Below are 23,799 nucleotides of genomic sequence, written 5' to 3' on the forward strand. Positions count from 1 at the left end.
TTTTAATGTATTTTATTTAGTGCCCTGTTATCAATATATATTGATAATTTATTATTGATATTAATAATTATCTTTAATATTTTCTAATAACCAGCTCCTATCTGCGTCCCCAACAAGAGTTCTGTCACTATAAACAAAACCTGATCAACAGACTGACGACTGAAGACGAATGTTCTCGTTTCACTTTATTATTTTTACATCAGACAGAAGCCCCGCCCCCTCCAACATCCCGGCCACAGGATTGGACGCTGCTGCTGTCAATCACACACTGACTGACTAGTTCTTTAATACTGAGACATTATTAGTGTTTAATTAATGTATTAATGTTGAATGTATTCATCATTATTTCTTAATATCTCTTCTGATGTTAAATGTTAGTTTACATCAGTGATGTATACACCAAAGCCGTGTTTCCTTCACTGTGTTCGTAACGTGCAGCGTTCATGTAGACGACAACGGACAAGGTAAGGATTAGTGTTACAGTGTTGGTCTCTGTTGCCTTGGAGACGCAGGTGTGAGGACAGGAAGTTACTTCATCGGAGAGAAAGAACAGGGAAACATGAGTTTATTCTCCTGAGACACCAGATGGACGACGCTGTCTCTGACTGAGAGAGAGACAAAGACAAAGAGAGAGACTGTTGGTGTCCAGGCGTATATATGTACATTTAGAAATGTATGATGTATGATGTCACATGGTGTATGATGTCACATGGTTTCGAACTCTACAGTGTCTTGTGGACAGAGTCTCACCTGCAGCGACCACTCTGGCGTCCGTGTGAGCTTTGTGTCGTACTTCAGCTCGCTGGTCGGCGCTCTCGAACCACCAGAGGGCGTAAACTGACCGAGAAACGACACAGTGACATCATCAACACAGTGGAACTGGAAACTGAGAGTCCAGCAGGCCCAGAAGGTTTTGTGAAGAACCTTGAAGCGGGTTCTTCATGGGTTCCTCAGAAAACGTTGAGTATATATTTTTTTTTACAGTGTACCTTTGTTCAGTGGGCCACACTCGTTGTGGAACGCTCCCACCAGCTTGCCGTACCCCGGTGCATCATGGGAGCTGACGGCAGCCTGGAAGGCGTTGCCCCAAACTGCCGGACCGCCGGGACGCATCTGGAAGGAGACCAGCTCGTACACACCTGAAACACACCTGGCGTTATAACGACGGCGTGATGTCACTGAGAGCAGTCATTGAGTGGTTACAGTGAGGGGGCGGGGCTTACCGCCCTCCTGCGGTGGCGTCTGCAGGCGGCTCCAAGGAACCAGGTAGGTGACCTCGTTGTCCTGAGACGTCAACATCGGTATCGCCTTGGAGATGTACTCTGAGATCCAGGAGGGATCCTGAGATAGAGATGCCCGAACACCTGCCCGCTGAGAATAACTGTCTGAGGAGGAGGAAGAGGATGAGGAGGAGGAGAAAGAGTTAGTTAAACTTTTAAAACCTGGTGATGAAGAAGAACCGGTAAACAAACGAAGAAGAATGTCCTCACCATACTTCCATATATGGAAGACCTTGTTCAGGCCACCGTACTCGACGCTCCAGTAGCCAATCAGCTGTGAGTGGGCAGTGCGCAGGTGGATCTTCTCATTGGTCAGTTTGAGGAAGGCAGCGTTCTGGTCTGGACGGATGCAGTAGGTGCGGAACTCATAGAAGGTTTTTTGTTCCTGTTGGGGACCTGTGGAGAGACGCACTCGAGGCTGCAGAGAGGAAGGAAGAGAGAAGAGGTCTCACTCTGACAGTAACACATAGGAACAGTCAACTGGTTCAGAGCATGAATGTCCACCTAGACTACAGACCGGACTGGACCTGGGACACGGAGACCTGTACAGGACACAGACTGATGCCACCAAACTCCACAGGAGAGCCTCCCTGCCAGTGGACATCAGTCTGTACAACTCCCCTCTGGACTGGACACTGACAATTGACACTTGACACTGAGCACTGGACACTTCTTGACACTGGATACTGGATACTAGATACTAGATACTAGACACTAGACACTGGATACTTGACACTTGGCACTGGGCAGTGGACACTTGGCATTGGGCATTGGGCACTGGACACTGGACACAGCATTGGGCATAGGACACTGGCCACTTGGCATTGGGCATAGGACACTGGCCACTTGGCATTGGACACTGGCCACGGCATTGGGCACTGGGCACTGGACACTTGGCATTGGGCATTTGGCACTGGGCACTGGACACTGGACACTTGGCATTGGACACTGGACACGGCATTGGGCACTGGACACTGGACACTGGACACTTGGCATTGGGCATTGGACACTGGACACTGGACACTGGACACTGGACACGGCATTGGGCATAGGATACTGGACACTTAGCATTGGGCATTGGACACTGGACACGGCATTGGGCATAGGACACTGGACACGGCATTGGGCACTGGACACTGGACACTGGACACTTGGCATTGGGTATTGGGCATTGGGCATTGGACACTGGACACTGGACACGGCATTGGGCATTTGGCATAGGACACTGGACACGGCATTGGGCACTGGACACTGGGCATTGGAAACTTGGCACTGGGTACTAGACACTTGGCACTGACACTGAACAATGGGCATTGGGCACTTGGCATTGTGGACACTGGGCACTTGCCACTTGACATTTGGCACTGGGCACTGGGCACTGATACTGATACTGATACTGATACTGCAACATGTGAAAACTGTAAAAGTAAGACAGTAAAGTAAAGACAGAAAAGACAGTAGAGACAGTAAAGTAAACACAGTTCAGGGAGCTTCAAGTAAACTGCAGGTTTTATCTTCTCTGCAGCAGCTGGTTAATGTTAAACTTCAGGTTCTGACCTTTCCTCTGAGATCAGTCCAAAGATCACCAACAACCAACAAACCGTCCAGATTAGAACCAGAATCAGTCCAGAGATCACCGGCAACCAACAAACCGTCCAGATCAGAACCAGAATCAGTCCAGAGATCACCGGCAACCAACAAACCGTCCAGATCAGAACCAGAATCAGTCCAGAGATCACCAACAAACAACAAACCAGTTAGTCAGTTGTGGTTAGTTCAGGGTCAGTTATGGTCAGTTGTGGTTAGTTGTGGTTAGTTGTGGTTAGTTAGAGGTGAACTCACCTGAGCAGCAGCAGCAGGTGTGAACAGGGCTGAAGGTGTGAACAGAGCAGCAGCTGATCTCAGCGAGGAGCTCCTGAACTTCAACATGTTGAAAGTGAAGTGACAGAAAAGAAAAACAGAGTTGCAGCAGACAGGAAGTTCTATGGCAGACAGAGATCCTCTGTGACCGAGAGGTCTCACTCCACTGAGTAATACTGTGTACAGTGTTACCATAGCAACTGGTGTTGTACAGAACCCCCAAGAAATAAAGCAATAAAATGTGTTTCTATTCTCTCCACTCTTCTTTATTTTCTATTTTATTTTTCTCTGTTTTGGATCCTCTGTATGAGCAGTGGCGGCTGGTGGAAATGTTTCTAGGTCAATCAATTTCAGCAAACATCCCGGTATGATTTGATGCAAAAACGTGAAGGTATCAAAAACACATTACTACTTTTCAGTTAAATAATCAACAGTTATTTTATTCCAACAGGAGCAGTAAAGAATGCTTAGAAAAACAAAACAGTATAACATGTACTCAGTGGTGGAAAGTAACTAAGTACATTTACTCAAGTACTGTACTTAAGTACAATTTTGAGGTACTTGTACTTTACTTGAGTATTTCCATGTTCTGATACTTTCTACTTCTACTCCACTACATCTCAGAGGGAAATATTGTACTTTTTACTCCACTACATTGATTTAATAACTTTAGTTACTTTACAGATTCAGATTATTAATACAAAATATAATCAACTAATAAATGATGTATTATTATAGATTAAACTACCCAGCAGTATATAAAGTCATTAAAATAAGCTCCACCTTTACCAGCTGCAACATTAAAGTGATGAACACAGACAGACAGAGGAGAGTCAGGGGACGTGCAGGAAAACCATATATTTTGCACAGATGATTTTCTATCATATTTTACACATATTACTTTAAGAACACAAATATTGACAATATGTATAATTTATTATTATTATTAGTAATATTTTGTTTGTGTGTGGCTGTGTGGCTCAGGGTGGCCGGCCACCACTGTGTCTGAGTCTATTTATTGTGTTTCTCTGATATCTCGTCTCTTATTTAAAGTACTTTGAAGCTGTTGTATAAATACTCGTTTCTTCTCTTTCTGAGACTCTTTGTTGATTTTATTTAATAAACTGATTCAGTCTACAGAAGCATGTTTACCGGTAGATGTCGTCTAAGAGAGACAGAACAACACAACCAGCGGATCAAATAAAACTACAGATCAGAAGCCTGGAGGAGAAATAGAACCTGTTTGTAGTTTTGGTTCATGAATCAGCTGCGGAGTGAGTCCTCCTGTCATCATCGGCAGAAGCTCTGTGACGTCACGACATTTAAATCTCTTTATTCGTATTAATTGATCGTGTACGACGTCATTACATCATCAGTCCTATATTGATCCTTTAAATATCTGAAATATTTGGTTTGATTTTCAAAATAAAATAAAAAAAACAAAAAACGTTTTTGTTTTTTACCGGAACATAAACAACCGACGCGTTTTACGTTACATCCGGTCAGGAAGTGGAGCAGCAGTAGTGGAGGCTCGTGCTGGAGGTGTGAAGGTCTCGGTGAGTTCACCTGCTGAAGGAGGAGGTTCAACATGTGGAAGGTGGTCCAGGTGCTGTTCCGGACCGGGTCTCGGTGTCCGGTCCACCGGGTTCTGACCCGGCAGCTCAGCAACAGAACCGGAACCAGAACCTGCACCGTGGACCCGAACCTGCAGGAGCAGTTCGTGTTTGTAGACTTTACAGGTGAGACACTGAAGACAGGTACAAGAACCACAACTACTGAGAGGTTTTGAGAGGTACTGTGAGGTACTGTGAGGTTCTAGAGGTACTGTGAGGTTCTGAGAGGTACTGTGAGGTTCTAGAGGTACTGTGAGGTTCTGAGAGGTACTGTGAGGTTCTAGAGGTACTGTGAGGTTCTAGAGGTACTGTGAGGTTCTAGAGGTACTGTGAGGTTCTAAGAGGTACTGTGAGGTTCTAAGAGGTTCTGTGAGGTTCTAGAGGTACTGTGAGGTTCTAGAGGTACTGTGAGGTTCTAAGAGGTACTGTGAGGTTCTAAGAGGTTCTGTGAGGTTCTAGAGGTACTGTGAGGTTCTAAGAGGTTCTGTGAGGTTCTAGAGGTACTGAGAGGTACTGTGAGGTTCTAGAGGTACTGTGAGGTTCTAGAGGTACTGTGAGGTACTGTGAGGTTCTAGAGGTACTGTGAGGTTCTAGAGGTACTGTGAGGTTCTGAGAGGTTCTAGAGGTACTGTGAGGTTCTAGAGGTACTGTGAGGTTCTAGAGGTACTGTGAGGTTCTGAGAGGTTCTGAGAGGTTCTAGAGGTACTGAGAGGTACTGTGAGGTTCTAGAGGTACTGTGAGGTTCTAGAGGTACTGTGAGGTTCTGAGAGGTACTGTGAGGTTCTAGAGGTACTGTGAGGCTCTGAGAGGTTCTGAGAGGTACTGTGAGGTTCTAGAGGTACTGTGAGGTACTGTGAGGTTCTAGAGGTACTGTGAGGTTCTGAGAGGTTCTGAGAGGTTCTGTGAGGATCTAGAGGTACTGAGAGGTACTGAGAGGTTCTGAGAGGTTCTAGAGGTACTGTGAGGTACTGAGAGGTTCTGAGAGGTTCTAGAGGTACTGTGAGGTTCTAGAGGTACTGTGAGGTACTGTGAGGTTCTAGAGGTACTGTGAGGTTCTAGAGGTACTGTGAGGTTCTGAGAGGTACTGTGAGGTTCTGAGAGGTTCTGAGAGGTTCTAGAGGTACTGAGAGGTACTGAGAGGTTCTAGAGGTACTGTGAGGTACTGAGAGGTTCTGAGAGGTTCTAGAGGTACTGTGAGGTTCTAGAGGTACTGTGAGGTTCTAGAGGTACTGAGAGGTACTGTGAGGTTCTAGAGGTACTGTGAGGTTTTAGAGGTACTGTGAGGTACTGTGAGGTTCTAGAGGTACTGTGAGGTTCTAGAGGTACTGTGAGGTTCTGAGAGGTTCTAGAGGTACTGTGAGGTTCTAGAGGTACTGTGAGGTTCTGAGAGGTTCTGAGAGGTTCTAGAGGTACTGAGAGGTACTGTGAGGTTCTAGAGGTACTGTGAGGTTCTAGAGGTACTGTGAGGTTCTGAGAGGTACTGTGAGGTTCTAGAGGTACTGTGAGGCTCTGAGAGGTTCTGAGAGGTACTGTGAGGTTCTAGAGGTACTGTGAGGTACTGTGAGGTTCTAGAGGTACTGTGAGGTTCTGAGAGGTTCTGAGAGGTTCTGTGAGGATCTAAAGGTACTGAGAGGTACTGAGAGGTTCTGAGAGGTTCTAGAGGTACTGAGAGGTTCTGAGAGGTTCTAGAGGTACTGTGAGGTTCTAGAGGTACTGTGAGGTACTGTGAGGTTCTAGAGGTACTGTGAGGTTCTAGAGGTACTGTGAGGTTCTAGAGGTACTGTGAGGTTCTGAGAGGTACTGTGAGGTTCTGAGAGGTTCTGAGAGGTTCTGTGAGGTTCTAGAGGTACTGAGAGGTACTGAGAGGTTCTAGAGGTACTGTGAGGTACTGAGAGGTTCTGAGAGGTTCTAGAGGTACTGTGAGGTTCTAGAGGTTCTGAGAGGTTCTAGAGGTACTGTGAGGTACTGAGAGGTACTGAGAGGTTCTAGAGGTACTGAGAGGTACTGAGAGGTACTGAGAGGTTCTGAGGGGTTCTGAGAGGTTCTGAGAGGTTCTAGAGGTACTGAGAGGTTCTGAGAGGTTCTGAGGGGTTCTGAGAGGTTCTGAGAGGTTCTGAGGGGTTCTGAGGGGTTCTGAGAGGTTCTGAGAGGTTCTGTAAAAGTACTAATAACACACTGAAAATACTCCACTAAAAGTAAAAGTTCTGCATTCAAAACCTGACTGAAGTAAAACTATTAAAGGGACTGTTTGTAAGAATCCTAAATGTCTTGTTAACAGCTTCACCTGTGGCCGTTAAGTCAACTAAAGTCAGCGTCCTGTTGCTGGCGCTTGTGCTCGCTCTACATAGACATGAAGGAGCATCGCTCAACACAGTGAGGAGACACACGTCAGCTAAAAGCACAACATCACTCTATATTTCAGCTGCTTGGCAGTAATGTTAGCTGACCAGACGAAGGTCTCTCCATGAATCAATGCTGATCCTAGTGTTGGCTTTTCCTGCCTCAGCCTCCCGACCGCGGCCGGAGGGAACGGGGGAGACGCCAGAGTTTTGGTCGGAGACGATAACGTTTCTCTCTGCGGAGCCCCGTCACTTCACAAGACACGGGAAACCTCTGTTGGTCTGGAGGAGCTGCAGCAGTTATTTCTGCACAAACGTCCACTGTACATTCACTAGATATTCTCAGAGCTAAACTAACTCTTCTGCAGTGTGGAGTGAGCAGCATGCACGTGAGAGGTGGAGAGAGACAGCGAGAACGAGCGCAGTGTGTGAGTGAAGACAAGGAGGCAGCGGAGCGGTCTGAACAGCGTAGCCATATGCGAGCGCGCATGGGATCCCGGTAGATTTATACGTGTAAAAAGTTACAAACAGTCCCTTTAAGTATTAGTATCTAAATGTAGTAAAAGTACTGCTCTGTCAGTAATCAGTGGTATTAGTATTCTCTATCTGATGTTTCTGATTAATATTACTTCCTGTTGATGTTTTCACATTAAAAGCCAGAACCAGCAGAGGGATGCCCCTTGACCTGCTTGGAGGCTTTTAATTTGAAAGATGTACAGGAGAGTTCAGCAGTGAAGCAGACGTGATAGAGAAGAGTATAGATAGATTACAATATAACATCACACAATGTATATTAATGAGAAGGTAACGTCAATAGAGCTTCTTCTGTGGTTGTGATTCTTCTTCTGTGGTTCAGATCCAGAGGAGGACCACCGTCAGGAGGACAAAGACCTCGTCCATCAGCTGAGCCTCGGCTCTTCCTCCTCTCCTCCTCCTCCTCCTGCTGGACCTCCTCAGGTTCCTCCTCAGAGACACCTGAGGTCTCTGGAGCGCCAGCTGCAGGTGTTGAGGGGCGTGGCCCAGCAGGAGGCGGCGCCCGACTCTCTCATCCAGTTCCAGGACGTGGACTTCCCGCTGGATGAGGACGTTGTGGCATCGAAGAGGAAGAAGAAGAAGAAGGCGGCGGCGATTAAAGGTGAGCACAAAGTCTTCGGCACCGCGGACGTGGACGAACCGGTCAGTGACACCTGCTGTTCGGGCTGCGGCGCCATGCTGCACTGCACCGCCGCCGCCGTCCCCGGGTACCTGCCCAGCGAGAAGTACAAGGCGCTGCTGGAGGAGGAGCGTCTGAGCGGCGCCACCTGCCAGCGCTGCCACCTGCTGACCCACCACCACAAGGCCCTGAACCTGCACATGACCTCGGACCAGTACCGGGCCGTGGTGCAGCGGCTCCGCCCCCTCAAGGCTCTGGTGCTGCTCGTCGTCGACCTGCTGGACGTCCCCGACTCCATCGTCCCCGACCTGCCCGAGCTGGTGGGGACCAACAAACACGTCGTCGTCCTCGGCAACAAGATCGACCTGCTGCCCGGAGACTCGCCCAACTACCTGCAGCGGATCAAACGCCAGCTCGCTCGGTACTGTCAGGACGCCGGCTTCGGCGGGCAGGTGACCGACGTCCACCTGATCAGCGCTAAGACGGGCTACGGGGTCGAGGGTCTGATCTCCAGCCTGCAGAGGTCATGGAAGTACAAAGGTGACGTGTACCTGGTGGGCAGCGCCAACGCCGGCAAGTCGACGCTCTTCAACACGCTGCTCGAGTCCGACTACTGCAAGTCCAAAGCCTCCGACGTCGTCCACAAAGCCACCATATCGCCCTGGCCCGGTGAGCACGCCACACTCCATTCATAGTTCTACCCGTTTAGTGTTAACAGACACACACAGCTCACAAAGCATGATGGGAACTGGTCCTCTCAATTAATAATATTATTATAATAATAATAACAATAATAAATATTAATATGAACTAAACTGAATAAAACTAATAATAATAACAATAATGATAATAATAACAATAATAATAATAATAATAAAAACTAAACTGTATAAAACTAATATAATAATAATAATCTAATATTTCCTCTGTATTTAACTTTGATCAGCTGACCAGCTGTGCCTCTCTGTGATTGGTCGTCATGTGACTGTGCCTCTCTGTGATTGGTCGTCATGTGACTGTGCCTCTCTGTGATTGGTCGTCATGTGACTGTGCCGCTCTGTGATTGGTCGTCATGTGACTGTGTTTTGTCCTGCCGTGGTGCGTTCAGGGACGACTCTGAACCTGCTGAAGTTTCCCATCATCAACCCAACTCCCTACAGGATGTTCAAAAGACGGGAGAGACTGGACGCATCGGAGAGACAGACGGAGAGCGAGCTGTCTCCGGATGAGCTGAAGACACTGAGACAGCTCAGCAAACAGGGATACCTAGTGGGTAAGACGGGAAGACAGACAGGGATACCTAGTGGGTAAGACGTGAGGACAGACAGGGATACCTAGTGGGTAAGACAGGAGGACAGACAGGGATACCTAGTGGGTAAGACGGGGGACAGACAGGGATAACTAGTGGGTAAGACGGGGGGACAGACAGGGATACCTAGTGGGTAAGACAGGAGGACAGACAGGGATAACTAGTGGGTAAGACGGGGGACAGACAGGGATACCTAGTGGGTAAGACAGGAGGACAGACAGGGATAACTAGTGGGTAAGACGGGGGGACAGACAGGGATACCTAGTGGGTAAGACAGGAGGACAGACAGTTTTGTTGCCCTCCAGACGGACTAGAGGACAGGAGGATTAGGACAGGGTAACCCTAACTCTACAACAAAACTGTCTGTCTCTCCTCTCTCCTCCTCACCAATAAATCTCCTGTCCTCCTGTCCTCCTGTCCTCCTGTCTACCTGTCCTCCTGTCCTCCTGTCTGTCCTCTGGTCCAGGTCGTGTTGGCAGGACGTTCCGGTCCGTCCAGGCCAGACGTGACGTGATCGAGTTCGATCCCGACAGTTTGGCTTTTGGAGAAAACGATGACGAAGAGACGACGACGATGAAGTCAGGTGAGGGACATCTGATTGGAAGAAAGATCTCTGATGTCATCACTTTACAGTTTTACCAACAGTCTGATGACGTCTCTGACATCTGACCTCTGTGTGACCTTTCAGCTCCCAGCAGGTCAGCTGACGAGTTCACGTCCAACGAGCTGAAAGACGCTCACTGGCTGTTTGACACACCGGGAATCATGAAGGAGCACGACGTGAGACGCTCTGCTTTATATATATATATATATTTATATTTATATTTATAAATATATATATATATCTATATAGATATATATCTATATCTATATAGATATATATCTGATATATATATATATTTATATATTCTGACATATATATATATTTATATATTTATATATATGATATATATATTTATATATATTTATTTATACATATATATATTTATATATATATCTATATATATTTATATATATATAGATATATATATATATATATATATCAATCATATATATGATATATATATTTATATATATGATATATATATATATATCATATATATATTTATATATATGATATATATATATATATCATATATATATGATATATATACATATATTTGTATTTATATGTATACAGTATATGCAGTTACAGTATACAGTTATGTACAGTTACGACCAATCAGCTGTCAGCTTTCATGTCGTCTGTCTGTCAGATCCTGGACCTGTTGACGGAACAGGAAGTGATGTCGGTGGTTCCCGGGCAGGCGGTGGTCCCGCGGACGTTTGTGTTGAAGCCCGGAATGAGTCTGTTTCTGGGAGCTCTGGCCAGGATCGACTTCCTGCAGGTCTCAACTCTAACTATTAATATTATTATTATTATTATTATTAATAATAATATAAACTTATACCAACCTACAACCTCTATTGATTATTGATCAGCTGGTTTCTCCTCAGGGGGGAAAGTCCTGCTGGTTCTCCGTCGTGGCCTCCGGTCGGGTCCCGGTTCACATCACCAGTGTGGAGAAAGCTGACGGTGTTTATGAGAAGCATGCGGGACACATCCTGCTAGGGGTGAGACACACCTGTCCTCAGGTCACATGATCACAGTCGGACTCAGTGTTGACATCATGTTGATGCCTGTGTGGTGCTGCGTTCAGGTTCCTCTGGGAGGGTCGGAGCGTATGAAGACGTTTCCAGAGTTGGTTCCTCAGGACTTCAGCGTGGAGGGGGCGGGTTACCTGGAGGCTGCTGCTGACATCACGCTGTCCTCTGCAGGTAGACACGTCCTCACACATCACTGCTCTTTACTGACATCACGCTAGTCTTACCAGAAATAAATCAATAAATATATAAATAATGCTCTCCCTGTCTGTCTGTCTGTCTCCCTGTCTCCCTGTCTCTCTGTCTCCCTGTCTCCCTGTCTGTCCGTCCTCAGGTTGGGTGGCGGTGACGGCAGCAGCAGGTGATCAGGTGTTGTTGAGGGTTCACGGTCCGGCGGCGGCAGGTTTCAGTCTGAGGACGCCGCCTCTTCTTCCTCACGTCGTGTCTCTGAAAGGAGAACGCATCAGAAAGTCGGCCGCCTACAAACCCCAGAAGCCTCCGGGGCTGCTGGACGGAGGACTGTCGGCCAGCGGCGCCGAGCGGCTGCTGGTGAAGAAGAAGAAGAAGAAGACGAAATGAACCTGAAGCTACAGGTAGGAGGAGCTGGTTTCCATGGTGACGGTTCCTTCTAAGGAACGGGTAGTCTGCAGACACAACGGACAGTCGTGACCTGGATGAACACCTGAGATCATGTGATTGTATGTTTCTGCTTTTCCACTGCAGCAACTCATAACTAACAAAATGGACACACCATCAACACAGAACAGGTTACAGAGACCGGTACATCATGTAACGTAAGAGTCTACCGTTACATAACGTAACATTAGTCTACGTTGCATAATGTAACGTAACGGTCTACCATTACGTAGCGTAACGTTTGTCTACGGAACATAATGTAACGCAATGGTCTATTACATAATGTAACGTTAGTTTACTGCTACGTAACGTAACATTAATCTATCATTATATAACGTAACGTTAGTCTACCGTTACATAACGCAATGGTCTACCATTACGTAACGTAACGTTCGTCTACGTAACATAATGTAACACAATGGTCTATTACATAATGTAACCTGCTGATAAAATGTAATAACTGTAATTTCTACATGTTTTTGTACGTTTATGGTGTCTTGAATGTGTTTTACGTTTATTATTAATGACTCAGAAACAAAGAAATGACTTTGAAAATCTTTATTTAAAAAAAAAAAAAAAAAAAAAAGCAGCTGAACAGAATCTGCAGATTAAATTGAGTGTTAAAGTAACATTACAGTTTAAATCCGTTTCCATCAGTACAGTAACATCCTGTTATTTAACCCATGAACCACATTTTATCTCCTGACTGCATTTACACTGGTAATATTAACTGGGGTTTTTATGGAAATCTTATATTCATTAGTAAATTAAAGAGCTGAAACTAGTGGAATTATCAGTGACCTGAATATCTTTGAGACATTAGACATGATTAATCAGTAATCAATAAGATCTGGTTCACAGGAAGCTAAATAACACCATTTAATGTTTCCCTAATGTTCAATTATCACAGATACATTAATATACAGTATAACTAATAATATACATAGAAAACTGGATAGAAATAAAAATTCATATTTATGATTTAACAACTCATTGTGTCAAACTTCATTCTATTTTTATCTGAGAATTTTGATTTCCATCTTTCCAAACTGTTTTGTGTCTCGTAGTAAAGATGGTCTGTAGAAACCGATCAAAGATCAATAAAGATGATCAGAAAACACAAGAGCTCCACGTTCACTTTGGCTTCTCCACTAAAGGAAATATTAAATATTGCACTGAATTATTTACAAGGAAACACGCTGTGTTTCTGTTTCTTTTTCTTTAGAACAAAATCCAGATAAAGTTTAAACTCCAGGTGATGAACGAGCTCTTTCTTCTCCTCTGGCTTCACCATCATTCAGATATAATAATAACTGATGTTTTAACAATAACTGATGTTTTACGATAGTCTGGTGAACTTGTTTAACCGATCACAACTCAAAGGAGTCGACAAATATTCACCTGAACAAGTTAAAGAAAACTTGTTTCTGTAAAACCGTCTGAAACCGAAACGTCAGAACAACAAGGTGAGTTGATTGATTGTCGAAGGCACTGAATGTTCTTAAAAATGGAAAATCCACTTCCACAATCCACTAATATTTGGACAAACTTCACCTCCAGACTGAATATTATATATAGATATATATGTATAACAACAGTGATGATCATGATCTGATGATGTCACACCTAAATGTGGAGAATCTGTTGGCGAGATCGAAGATCAAACTCCACGTTTTGGCTCCAACGTTGACTGGAAAGAACAGAAGTGGGTTTAATATATTTAACAAAAGCTGGTGCTCGGACTCCTTATTATACATATATATATATATATATATAACCTGTGTTAATGCTTAGAACCACAGAAGAAGAGACTGTTGATAACATCCAGCTAACAGCGATAAACCGACTGCTCTGTTTTGAGCGCCAGAATTCAAAGTTTCTGTTTGAAGGTCAAAAAGGCTGAGAACAAGATGTCCACGCAGAATGTGTTGCCATGGATACAGATCCTCATTTCTGTACTTTGGCGGTGTCGTCCATGTAGTAGACGTTGACGAGATGGCGGTTTAGGTGGCGTCGGTACTCCACCTCCAAAGGGAACGTGCGGTCGCAGAAGATGCACAGGTGACTCTTGAGCGCCGTCGGCGTCGGGATCTCGTCGGTGGGTGTTTCGGGGTCGTTGGCCATCTTACCCGACCCGGCACCGGCGCTGTTGAGGCCAGAGTCGTCGCTGCCCTCGGACGCGCTGTCGCTGATGTCGCTTCCTCCTTCGTGGCTGCTGTGGATGCCCTCGTCGTCCTCCGGATCGGCGGGTTTGCTGCGCTGGCCTGGAAGCACCAGAGAGGGTGGTGACGTGGGTTTGACAAACGTCGAAGGGGAAACCGGCGGTGACGTGGGTTTAACAAACTTCGGAGCACGGCGGTCTCTAGCTGGAGGTGTGTCCTCACCTGAGCTGCAGGTGGGTGAAACTGTTGGTGACGTAGGTTTAACAGATGTCGTAGCGCGGCGGTCTCCAGCGGTAGAAGGTTTGCTCTCACCGGAGCTGCAGGTGGGTGAAACCGGCGGTGAAGTAGGTTTAACAAACGTCGAAGGTGAAACCGGCGGCGACGTAGGTTTAACAAACTTCGGAGCACGGCTGTCTCCAGCGGTAGAATGTTTGCTCTCAACTGAGCTGCAGGTGGGTGAAACCTCCATCTTCTCTGAGGGTCTGTTCAGAGTCTTCCGTGGCCGTGGGGGCCTGGTTTCATCAGCGGAGGCCTTCTGAGCAGGGCTGGTTCCTGTCGGGTGGCGCTCAGAGGTCGTGGTTGTTGTTGGTTTGTCCAGCTGAGCGTCTGTTGATGGACTGTTGACTGAAGTCTTCTGGTCTTTAACTGGATCCACAGTGGCACCTGTGGCTTTCTTGCTAGTGTTCCTGGTCTTCTTCTGCTTCACAGGGGTCGTCCCGTTGGACCTGCGTGGTGTCGGAGTGGCATCGTTGACCTTCTTAGTGTCTTTTGAAGTAGCGCTGGCTTTCAGCCGTCTGGTCTTGGATGGAGTCTCGGACGAGGACTTCTTGGAGAGATCGAGAGCCTCCACTGCTTTCCTCTTTGCAGCCTTTTCCTTGACCACTTTTTCCTTCTGAGTTTTCTCAGGAATGTCCGGTTTCTGCTGAGCTTCTTCGACATGTTCTGGTACTTTCTCTGACTTCTTTGATCCGGACTTCCTTGGCTTGTTGAGGCTTTTGTTCTCCTTTCCACTGCCATCGTTCTTCTGATGTACTTTCTCCTTCTCAGGCCTGAACTTTTCTTCCTCTTTCGGCATCACGACTCTTTCCTCCTCCGATCTTTGTTGGACAGATTTGTCCGTCTCCGTTTGGTCTTTGTCTGATTGGTCCTGGACAGTCGTCTTCTCTGCCGGCGGCTTCTTGACTCGTCTCTTTACCTTGTCTGTATTTACAGCAGCAGTTATTGTCTCCGTCTCTAGAAGATTCTCGTTGACCTTCTCAGTCTTCTTCTGCCTTGTCGTGACCTTTTTCTCTGGTTCCACCTTCTCCTTCCCTTTCTGAGGTTTCTCTTTCTCAGCAGAGACGTTGGATTTCTTCAGAACCTTGTCAGCTGCTTCGCTCGGCACCGGTTGGGCGGCGCCGGGCCGGCTGCTCCTTTTGATCGACAGATTGATGGGGCTCGAGTCGACGCTCTCGTCCTCTTCCATGTCAAAGTCCTCTTCCACGTCGGATGAATTGTCAAACTTGCTCGCTCTGGAGTCAGAGTTTTCCTCGGCGCCGTCGGCACCAGGTTTCTTGACGCGCAGTTTGACCTTGGAGATGTCCAGGTCGACGTCGCAGCCCGAGTGCCTGGACTTGATGTGGTACTGCAGGTTGCATTTCTTGGAGGCGGCGTACTTGCAGAGCGGGCAGAGGAACTGGCGAGGATTGAGGTGGAGTTCGACGTGCTTCTTGAAGTTGCTGCGGTCGGCGGTCTTGTACTCGCAGTACGGGCAGGATAGAGGTTTGGGCCCATTGTGGACCTGCCGGGCGTGGCGGGTCACCTCATGCTGGTTGGCTGCCAGGTAGTTACAGCTCTCACACTTGAAAGGACGCTCGCCTGCACACAGGAAGGTGAGAGTCAAAATGAGGACAATGGGACAGAGGACAGGTGAGACACCAAAGGGATTCATGCAGTAGGTGATCAAACAAGACAAGACTTCATGCAGGAAGCTTCATGTCCACCAGAACACATCAACCTGAAACAGGTGTGTTTCCAGACTGATCTGCTCTAGGGTCAACACTTCAGACAGGTACACAACAACACACAGGAAGTGACAACACAGGAAGTACTTCTACTGAAATCACTTTACCATGTTAGTCCAACATCGACTGCTTCAGTGAGAGCAACAAACACAAACATGTTTACAGTGAGAGACAAGAAGAACATAAAATCACCTCTACTATTACTACCACTACTGCTACTACTACTACCATTATTACTATTACTACTACTACCACTACCATTACTACTACTACACAACAGTCTGTCTACTAGTTGTATCTCTCGTATTTGAAGTCTTTCTCTGGTATTTTGCTGCTATCAGAGGTGAAGCAAAGTCATTGTTTTATAAGTCACAAGTCTCAGGTCTCTACTATGTGTCAGGTAGGTAGGACAGGCACGTCCCGGGTCAAGACAGGCAAGTCCCATAACTACTTTATTACCCTGTGCAGGGTTCAGTGTGAATTAAGACGCATGTTACAGGGTTCAGTGTGGACGACTGACCAGAGTGAGTCCTCATGTGTCGGGTCAGATGGGTCTTCTGAGAACTGGAGTAGTCGCAGTACGGACACTGGAAAGGACGGACACCTGTAAACACAGAAAACACAACACGTCCATCACATGTTGGTCTGGATCCAGACCTTTAACCCCGTCAGGTTGGTCACTGCAACAACAGGAAGAAACAGAGACGGAGACCCTGATCACACGGAGACGCATCACTAGAAACGCGTCACCTGTAAAACCATTGTTTTGCTAAGGTACAACGCGCCTGGCGTGTGCCCTTTTCTTGCGCCGCACGTTTTTTCTAGCAGTTTTTAGACGCGCATAAAAGTTAAAATATTCACAAAGTTTCATCGCACCGCTCGTCAATGTCACAGTTGGCCCAAAAGCTGGACCGGAGAGGTCAGACACACCGCTACCCGACGGTAAAGATCAGAGTCAGCGTGCTAAACATATTAACCGTCATCGTTTCTTGTAAAATGTTCGGTGTAAATCGGTAACACCGGCGTTGTCACAACTTTATTAACCGGTTGGAGGATGTCCTCACCGTCACATCCCTAGAAGCGACGCGTCTCAGTGTGATCAGCCTCTCAGGTGTGATGAGGTCTCAGGTGTGTCCTACCTGTGTGCGTCCGGATGTGTTGGATGTAGTTGCTCTTGCGGTCGGAGAAGTAGGAGCACTGGCTGCAGGTGTGCAGTTTGCTGGGGAAGTGATTCCTCAGGTGTTTCCTCCAGTGGTACTGACTGACGGTGGTGTACGGACACAGCGTGCACTTAAACACCCTGCAGAGACAAGACATCATTGATTATATAAAGATACCACCTGATCAGCTGACTGATCAATACCTGCCGGTGTGCTCCTCTTACCTGTGGTCTTCACCCTCCTTGCTGTGGTGCTTCAGGTGAGCGATGTAATGGTCGTATCTGTTGGTATTGTAGCCGCACCGTTCACACCTGATCAGCCCTTTGACGTCACTTGCCGTCGACTCCTCGCCGCTCTCCGCCTCCCCGCCCGACGCCGTCTGGGACTCGGGTGTTTCTGCATCAGCGTCCTTGATCCTGGTCTTGCTCCTGCCCTCAACCCGGTTCACCACCATCATCTTGCTGACGCCGTGAGTGCCGAGGTGTTCGACAAACTCCCGCTCGTTCTGAGCCTGGAAGTGACACGGCTTACAGTGGAAGGGTTTCTTCTTCTTGGTAATCTCCGTCGCGACAGCGGGGCTTTGTTGACGTTCCACTTTTCCCTGCTCAGGTGTTTTAGTGGCGGCAGAGGGGCGGGGCCGAGTGCGACGGGACAGGTCTTCAGCTTTGTCCCCGTCTTCTTCCTCCACGTCGTTTCCTACGACCACGGCGACGATGTTCGGGCTGGGAGACTCGGGGTACTCAACGATACACACCTCTCTGTAGTTCTGGTTGTCGTAGCTGTACCTGATCACACACACACACACACACACACACACACACACACACACACACACAGGTGAGTTAACATGACGCCTGGGAGCAGACTAACTCCCGACCCGACGACTGAGAGCGGACTAACTGCTGACCTGATGATGTTCTCCTCCTCGCTGTCCGAGTAGCTGCATCCCACCGTCTTCAGCTCCATCATCTCCTTCTCGTCAGCCGCACTGCCATCACCGCCGCTGCCCTCCGCCGCCGTCACCGCCGCCACATTGGCCAGCATCACCAGCTGAGGGGCGGGCAGCGTGTTCCTGGGCATGTCGCTCTGAGCGTCCTCCATCAGAGAAACACCGACAGGAAACATCTCCACCGAGAACACCGTCTGAGCGGCCATGTTGAGTTCTTCACCTGCGGAGTCGACAACATGGAGGGTGAGAACGGGAAGTTATAGTTCTGATGTCACACAGACGCTTTCTGATTAAGAGTACTGCTTAAACAAAGGTCTGTAGTGTATTATGGTGTACTATCTGGTAGTTTAACTGATGTTAAACCTCAGATGATCTGAGTGAGAGGAGACAGACGAGGAGATGATGATGTTTATCCTCTTTCACTTTTTACAAACCAAACGTCGCTGAACTCCATTCAGAAAACGAGCGTTTTTAAAAGTTTGCTTGTCGTCATGGTAACAGACCTGAGTTCAGACTTTTTACTGATCAACATCATTATGTAGTTATTTCAGCATCATTCTGATTTGTTTATTGATATTAAATCACAGAACAATCCGTTTATTTTGGGTTAATATCGCGTGTTGTATTAAACCAGATTAATTCAGCCGGCGTGTGACTTGCTGGATCCACTGAATACAGTTCAGTTAAACTACTACTACTTCAGTAAAAGTAGTTATACCACAGTATAGAAACACCGTTACAAGTGAAAGTACAAAAGTATTAGCATGAAAATATAGTTAAAGTAAAAAGTACTCATTATGCAGAATAATCTATATTATATGACCGTATTATAAAGATTGATGCAGCTGGTAAAGGTGGAGCTACTTTTAATGACTTTATATACTGCTGGTAGTTTAATCTATAATAATGGATTACATTTAGTTTTAATAAAATGTAAAGTAAATAAAGCTGTGAGAGAAATGTAGTGCAGTAAAAAAGATGCTGTACTAGTACCTCTAAACTGTATTTAAGTACAACACACTCAGAGTATCTCTGCTCTCAGAGTGTCTCTGCTCTCAGAGTGTCTCTGCTCTCAGAGTGTCTGCTCTCAGAGTGTCTGCTCTCAGAGTGTCTCTGCTCTCAGAGTGTCTCTGCTCTCAGAGAGTATCTCTGCTCTCAGAGTATCTCTGCTCTCAGAGTGTCTCTGCTCTGAGTATCTCTGCTCTCAGAGTATCTCTGCTCTCAGAGTATCTCTGCTCTCAGAGTGTCTCTGCTCTCAGAGTGTCTCTGCTCTCAGAGTGTCTCTGCTCTCAGAGAGTATCTCTGCTCTCAGAGTATCTCTGCTCTCAGTGTCTCTGCTCTGAGTATCTCTGCTCTCAGAGTGTCTCTGCTCTCAGAGAGTGTCTCTGCTCTCTGAGTATCTCTGCTCTCAGAGAGTGTCTCTGCTCTCAGAGTGTCTCTGCTCTCAGAGAGTGTCTCTGCTCTCTGAGTATCTCTGCTCTCAGAGAGTATCTCTGCTCTCAGAGTATCTCTGCTCTCAGAGTGTCTCTGCTCTCAGAGTGTCTCTGCTCTCAGAGAGTATCTCTGCTCTCAGAGTGTCTCTGCTCTCAGAGTGTCTCTGCTCTCAGAGAGTGTCTCTGCTCTCTGAGTATCTCTGCTCTCAGAGTATCTCTGCTCTCAGAGTATCTCTGCTCTCAGAGTGTCTCTGCTCTCAGAGAGTATCTCTGCTCTCAGAGTGTCTCTGCTCTCAGAGTGTCTCTGCTCTCAGAGTGTCTCTGCTCAGAGTGAGCAGAGAGAATGAGTCTGTCGGCCATTTTGAACAGCACCACGGTCAGTCGACAGCGCCATAATAAACATTCCGTTCAGAACTCCGCCCGCAAAACAACCACTTTAACCAACTACTCCAGACTCCGCTAGAGAGTCCACACACAGCTGGAGTTTAACAGTTAACACACAGAAAGATCATTACTAAACGTTACAAGATAAAAAAAGGAAGTTTTACATTAGAAAGTGATGAAAAACCTGAAATCATCCGGATAACAACAGCGACCTGACTCACTCTTAAACACCCTAAACTTCGATAGAAGTCTGGTGTGAGGAGAAGAGACATACTTTACTGTTTTAATTAACTTTAAAAAGAAACACTTTTAGCTGTTCAAACTATTTATTTAAGTCTGTTAAAGATTAAAAAGTGAAAGTTCTGATTAACAACACGTGTTTGTGGAGATTAAAACAACTAAACATCTGATGAAATATGTTTTAAACTACGTAGATACCTTTAGTTTTACATATAAGTGAGTATAAATGACTAAGTGAGTATAAATGACTCTAAGTGAGTATAAATGACTCTAAGTGAGAGTAGCAGCAGGTCTGAGGAGCTGGCTGTGATTCACAGTCCGGATTCACTAACTTAGTTTGCGGAAGCAGAGCTGCAGTTTAACAGTTTAACAGTTTAAAGTGTATTTAAAGTGAATATAAAGTGTTGAAGGAGTGTGTGTCCTGTGCTATAGTGTAGTTGTAGTTGTAGTAGAGTTACAGTAGCGGTCTGTAGATGGGGTTCTCCGCGGTGTGGTCGTGTTCGTGTTCGCCGTGGTGCTGATCAGCAGCAGGACAGCGCCTCTTCTTCTTCACAGACTCCATTTTACTACAAACTGCCTCCAACTTTACAGCCGCTCCGCTCCGACTAACAGCTCTCTCTCTGCCCGACAAACAGCAGCCAACAGCCGGGGGTAACTCACCGTGTCTCCGGGTGTCTCCGGGTGTCTCTTGTGTCCACTTTGCTCCACTTTGCTCCACTTCTCACCGCTTTTAAAAGAGTTTAACTTCGTCGAACAGCAGAAAGAGAAAAGTGGAGAAGAAGAAGTTTCCGCACATTCCTCCACACTGACGCACGGCGGCTGACGTCATCACGTCGCTCCGGCAGCGAGCTGGAGGTTAGAACTACAACCATGGGTTAGAAGAGAAGAAGAAGAACTATATGTGTTCATTAGTTAGTATTTAGTTGTTTATTAGTTAGAATTTATTTGTAGTTTTACTAATAATAAGTAGTATTGTTAGGGGCCGGGTAGCTTGCTGCTATTATTATTATTATTGTTGTAATAATAATATTATTATTATTATTATTATTAATAATAATAATAATAATAAACTTTATTATCATTATTATTATTAATAATAATAATATTATTATTGTTATAATAATTATAATAATTATAATAATAATATTAGCAGCATGCTATTATTAAGAAATCTGTCTTCCCATGCGTGAAAATAAATCAAACTTTGCACAAAGGTCCAGTCTGATCATCCTCACCTGGCTTTATGGGCCAATAGTCCTGAGGGTGGCGTAGGGATGCACCGATACCGAATGAGATATCGGCCGATACTGACTCATATAGCTGGATTGGTTATCAGTAACGATGGGACGATATATTAAACTCAGTTCTATGTTTATATACTATATACATTATATACTGGAATTATAATTCCTGTTTAAGTTTTGACCAGTTTGTTGCTGCATTAAAAAGGTTTACCCTTGAATTGTAATTCCTGATCATTTTGAAGATTTTTTTTACCAAGTTGCTCTGTATGATTTATTATTCTAGTAATAAATGACAATTAAATACATTTATATTTAGATATTTATTTGTTACATTTTGTTTTAAAAAAGTTAGGAAAATATTGTTTGAGTCCAGCCTGATGTTCTTACAGGCTACAGCTGATTAATTAAACACTGGTATCGGTATCGGTATCAGCTGATACCTAAAGCCCAGGTTTCGGTATTGGTATTGGTATCAGGACTGAAAAAGTCGGATTGGTGCATCTGTAGTTGGCGCTACAGCAAATGGCTAAAGTTCAAAACTTTAAATAATCTGAAAAAATCTGCTTTACAAGCTCCAACTTTACAAGTGGCAGGAATTATGACGTCCATCACTCTGTTTTTATTATGAAACCTCTCATCTCCTCACACATTTATTAAACGCTGCATCTTCAGACTGTCCTCCACAAACCATCCACACACATTTATGAATTATTCAAAATTGATCCCACAGTGCATCAAGATGTGTTAGTGTAAACAGAACTGTACACAGCTAAATACAGCTCCAATGTTGATGAAAATAAATGACTTAAAGGTCCCATATTATACACATTTTCAGGTTCATACTTGTATTTTGTGTTTCTACTAGAACATGTTTACATGCTGTAATGTTACATTTGTGTGTTTTTCTCTTTGTGAGGACCTATAGAAATGCCTCAGGGGAGACAAACTGGAAATACAAGCTGATTAAGTGCATCGGGCATGGCACACACACACGCACACATAGAGACAGTGACAGTCAGGATATAGAGACAGTCACTTCTGTTACACTTACCAGCTGCAGCTTTAATCCTCCATCAGACTGGAATAATCAACTCTGATCGACTACTTCTGTTTGTCTTCAGTCTTCTTCTTCTGATATTTGGTTCATGTTCAGTTTAGAAGTTGACTCACTACTTTGACAACATGTTATTTTATTATTATGTTCATTATTTCCCTCATGGACGTCCTTGTTGATGTTAGTATGTTGATTCTTTCATTTATTATCATTTTTATTATTTATGTGCTTGAATGATAAAAAGAAAACAAAAATAGAAAAGAAAAGAAAGAAAAAATATGAAAAGGAGTTTGACTATATATCTGTATATATCTTCATCATAATAGATGTTATTTTCATTTTTCTTACAGTTTTATTAATCAGTATTTAATAAATATGATTAATAAACATTATTCAATGATATAGAAACTTAAAGGTGTGTCTCGTCACAGGTTTACACGTGAGCCCGCCACGCCCCTTCCTCGAGCCCCTCAGCCCTCAACCTGTTCGGAAACCCCCCGGAAGTATGGTGCGTCTGCCTTCAAATTAAAAGCGTAATACTTCTAGTGGGGCAGGTGGAAGAACAGGACTGTGAGTGAGGAACATTAAAGAAGAAACATCAATAAAAAGCCAAGTGATGTTTTTATACTTTTAGTTTTACTGTACTGTTATATTCTGTCCTCACATGTCAGCGTCTCCCGCTGGATTAAAGGAGGTCACAATACATATTAAAGTCATTTAACTCAATAATCTCAATAAAGGAGGTCATAATGCAAATTAAAGTCAATAAACTCAATAAAGGAGGTCATAATGCAGATTAAAGTAATTTAACTCAATAACCTCATTAGTTTGAAACATATTTTGGGACTTTGCTGCTGAACAAAGAAGATAATAAACGTCTTTATGTAAGAGTTGTGTTTGTTTGTTTTAAACTAGATAGATAGATAGATAGATAGATAGATAGATAGATGTGCTTTATTGATCCCAAATTGGTAAATGATTGTGTTACAGCAGCAGATATTATCCAGACAATGCACAGGAACAGTACATAATGTGTACATGTCAACACTAGAGAAATATATCTATAGAATACAAGATATAAAGAATATATAATATATAATATATATATATATATATATATATATTATATATAAATACTGTATATCCGACTACTACAACTAGCATTAAAAAAAATCAAAATTATAAACATAGAATAACCCACTATATACATTAGTAAGTGTGCAATAACATACTGTATATATTATCAATATAAGATTAAGATATACTTTAAGGCACAGAAAATTGTGTCAGACCCAACTTACATCTTACACCAGGAGTACCAACTTTTACCTTCCTG

The 23,799-nt window shown here is 44.9% G+C and overlaps 4 protein-coding genes across 7 annotated transcripts in view; 2 read left to right on the forward strand and 2 right to left on the reverse strand.

The window, feature by feature from the left end:
* The window catches only part of LOC141775815 (proteinase-activated receptor 4), a 198,136-nt gene that overhangs the window by 77,181 nt on the left and 97,156 nt on the right, over positions 1-23,799 (forward strand). The gene's annotated exons all lie outside the window — the stretch shown is intronic.
* On the reverse strand, positions 173-3,283 carry nipsnap3a (nipsnap homolog 3A (C. elegans)). Its single transcript, XM_074649535.1, has 6 exons — positions 3,123-3,283; positions 1,491-1,698; positions 1,224-1,385; positions 990-1,139; positions 751-837; positions 173-605 (listed from the first exon to the last, which is right to left on the reverse strand). The coding sequence occupies exons 1-6, from the start codon at positions 3,207-3,209 to the stop codon at positions 529-531; spliced, it is 771 nt and encodes a 256-aa protein (XP_074505636.1). The 5' UTR covers positions 3,210-3,283; the 3' UTR covers positions 173-528.
* On the forward strand, positions 4,627-12,957 carry noa1 (nitric oxide associated 1). The gene is made up of 9 exons (XM_074649526.1): positions 4,627-4,879; positions 7,949-8,914; positions 9,354-9,518; positions 10,021-10,137; positions 10,243-10,334; positions 10,811-10,942; positions 11,052-11,168; positions 11,255-11,372; positions 11,533-12,957. Exons 1-9 carry the CDS (start codon positions 4,729-4,731, stop codon positions 11,775-11,777), a joined length of 2,103 nt encoding a protein of 700 aa, XP_074505627.1. The 5' UTR covers positions 4,627-4,728; the 3' UTR covers positions 11,778-12,957.
* Positions 12,378-21,005, reverse strand: rest (RE1-silencing transcription factor). The gene is made up of 6 exons (XM_074649518.1): positions 20,826-21,005; positions 18,067-18,328; positions 17,384-17,944; positions 17,139-17,299; positions 16,520-16,603; positions 12,378-15,853 (listed from the first exon to the last, which is right to left on the reverse strand). The coding sequence occupies exons 2-6, from the start codon at positions 18,312-18,314 to the stop codon at positions 13,782-13,784; spliced, it is 3,126 nt and encodes a 1,041-aa protein (XP_074505619.1). The 5' UTR covers positions 18,315-18,328; positions 20,826-21,005; the 3' UTR covers positions 12,378-13,781.

The sequence above is a fragment of the Sebastes fasciatus genome, chromosome 10, assembly GCF_043250625.1.
Source record: "Sebastes fasciatus isolate fSebFas1 chromosome 10, fSebFas1.pri, whole genome shotgun sequence".
In the NCBI taxonomy this organism is placed as follows: Eukaryota; Metazoa; Chordata; class Actinopteri; order Perciformes; family Sebastidae; genus Sebastes; species Sebastes fasciatus.

Excerpts from the sequence above, each read along its gene's own strand:
- nipsnap3a (XM_074649535.1), bottom strand. The coding sequence starts at position 3,209 with ATGTTGAAGTTCAGGAGCTCCTCGCTGAGATCAGCTGCTGCTCTGTTC. Across the intron at positions 1,386-1,490 it reads CTTCCATATATGGAAGTATG|ACAGTTATTCTCAGCGGGCA; the intron begins GTGAGGACATTC and ends CCTCCTCCTCAG. Across the intron at positions 606-750 it reads CGCCAGAGTGGTCGCTGCAG|TCAGAGACAGCGTCGTCCAT; the intron begins GTGAGACTCTGT and ends TCTCTCTCTCAG.
- noa1 (XM_074649526.1), top strand. The coding sequence starts at position 4,729 with ATGTGGAAGGTGGTCCAGGTGCTGTTCCGGACCGGGTCTCGGTGTCCG. Across the intron at positions 10,138-10,242 it reads GACGACGACGATGAAGTCAG|CTCCCAGCAGGTCAGCTGAC; the intron begins GTGAGGGACATC and ends GTGACCTTTCAG. Across the intron at positions 11,169-11,254 it reads CGGGACACATCCTGCTAGGG|GTTCCTCTGGGAGGGTCGGA; the intron begins GTGAGACACACC and ends TGCTGCGTTCAG.
- rest (XM_074649518.1), bottom strand. The coding sequence starts at position 18,314 with ATGGCCGCTCAGACGGTGTTCTCGGTGGAGATGTTTCCTGTCGGTGTT. Across the intron at positions 17,945-18,066 it reads GAGGAGGAGAACATCATCAG|GTACAGCTACGACAACCAGA; the intron begins GTCAGCAGTTAG and ends GTGTGTGATCAG. Across the intron at positions 16,604-17,138 it reads ACACATCCGGACGCACACAG|GTGTCCGTCCTTTCCAGTGT; the intron begins GTAGGACACACC and ends CTGTGTTTACAG.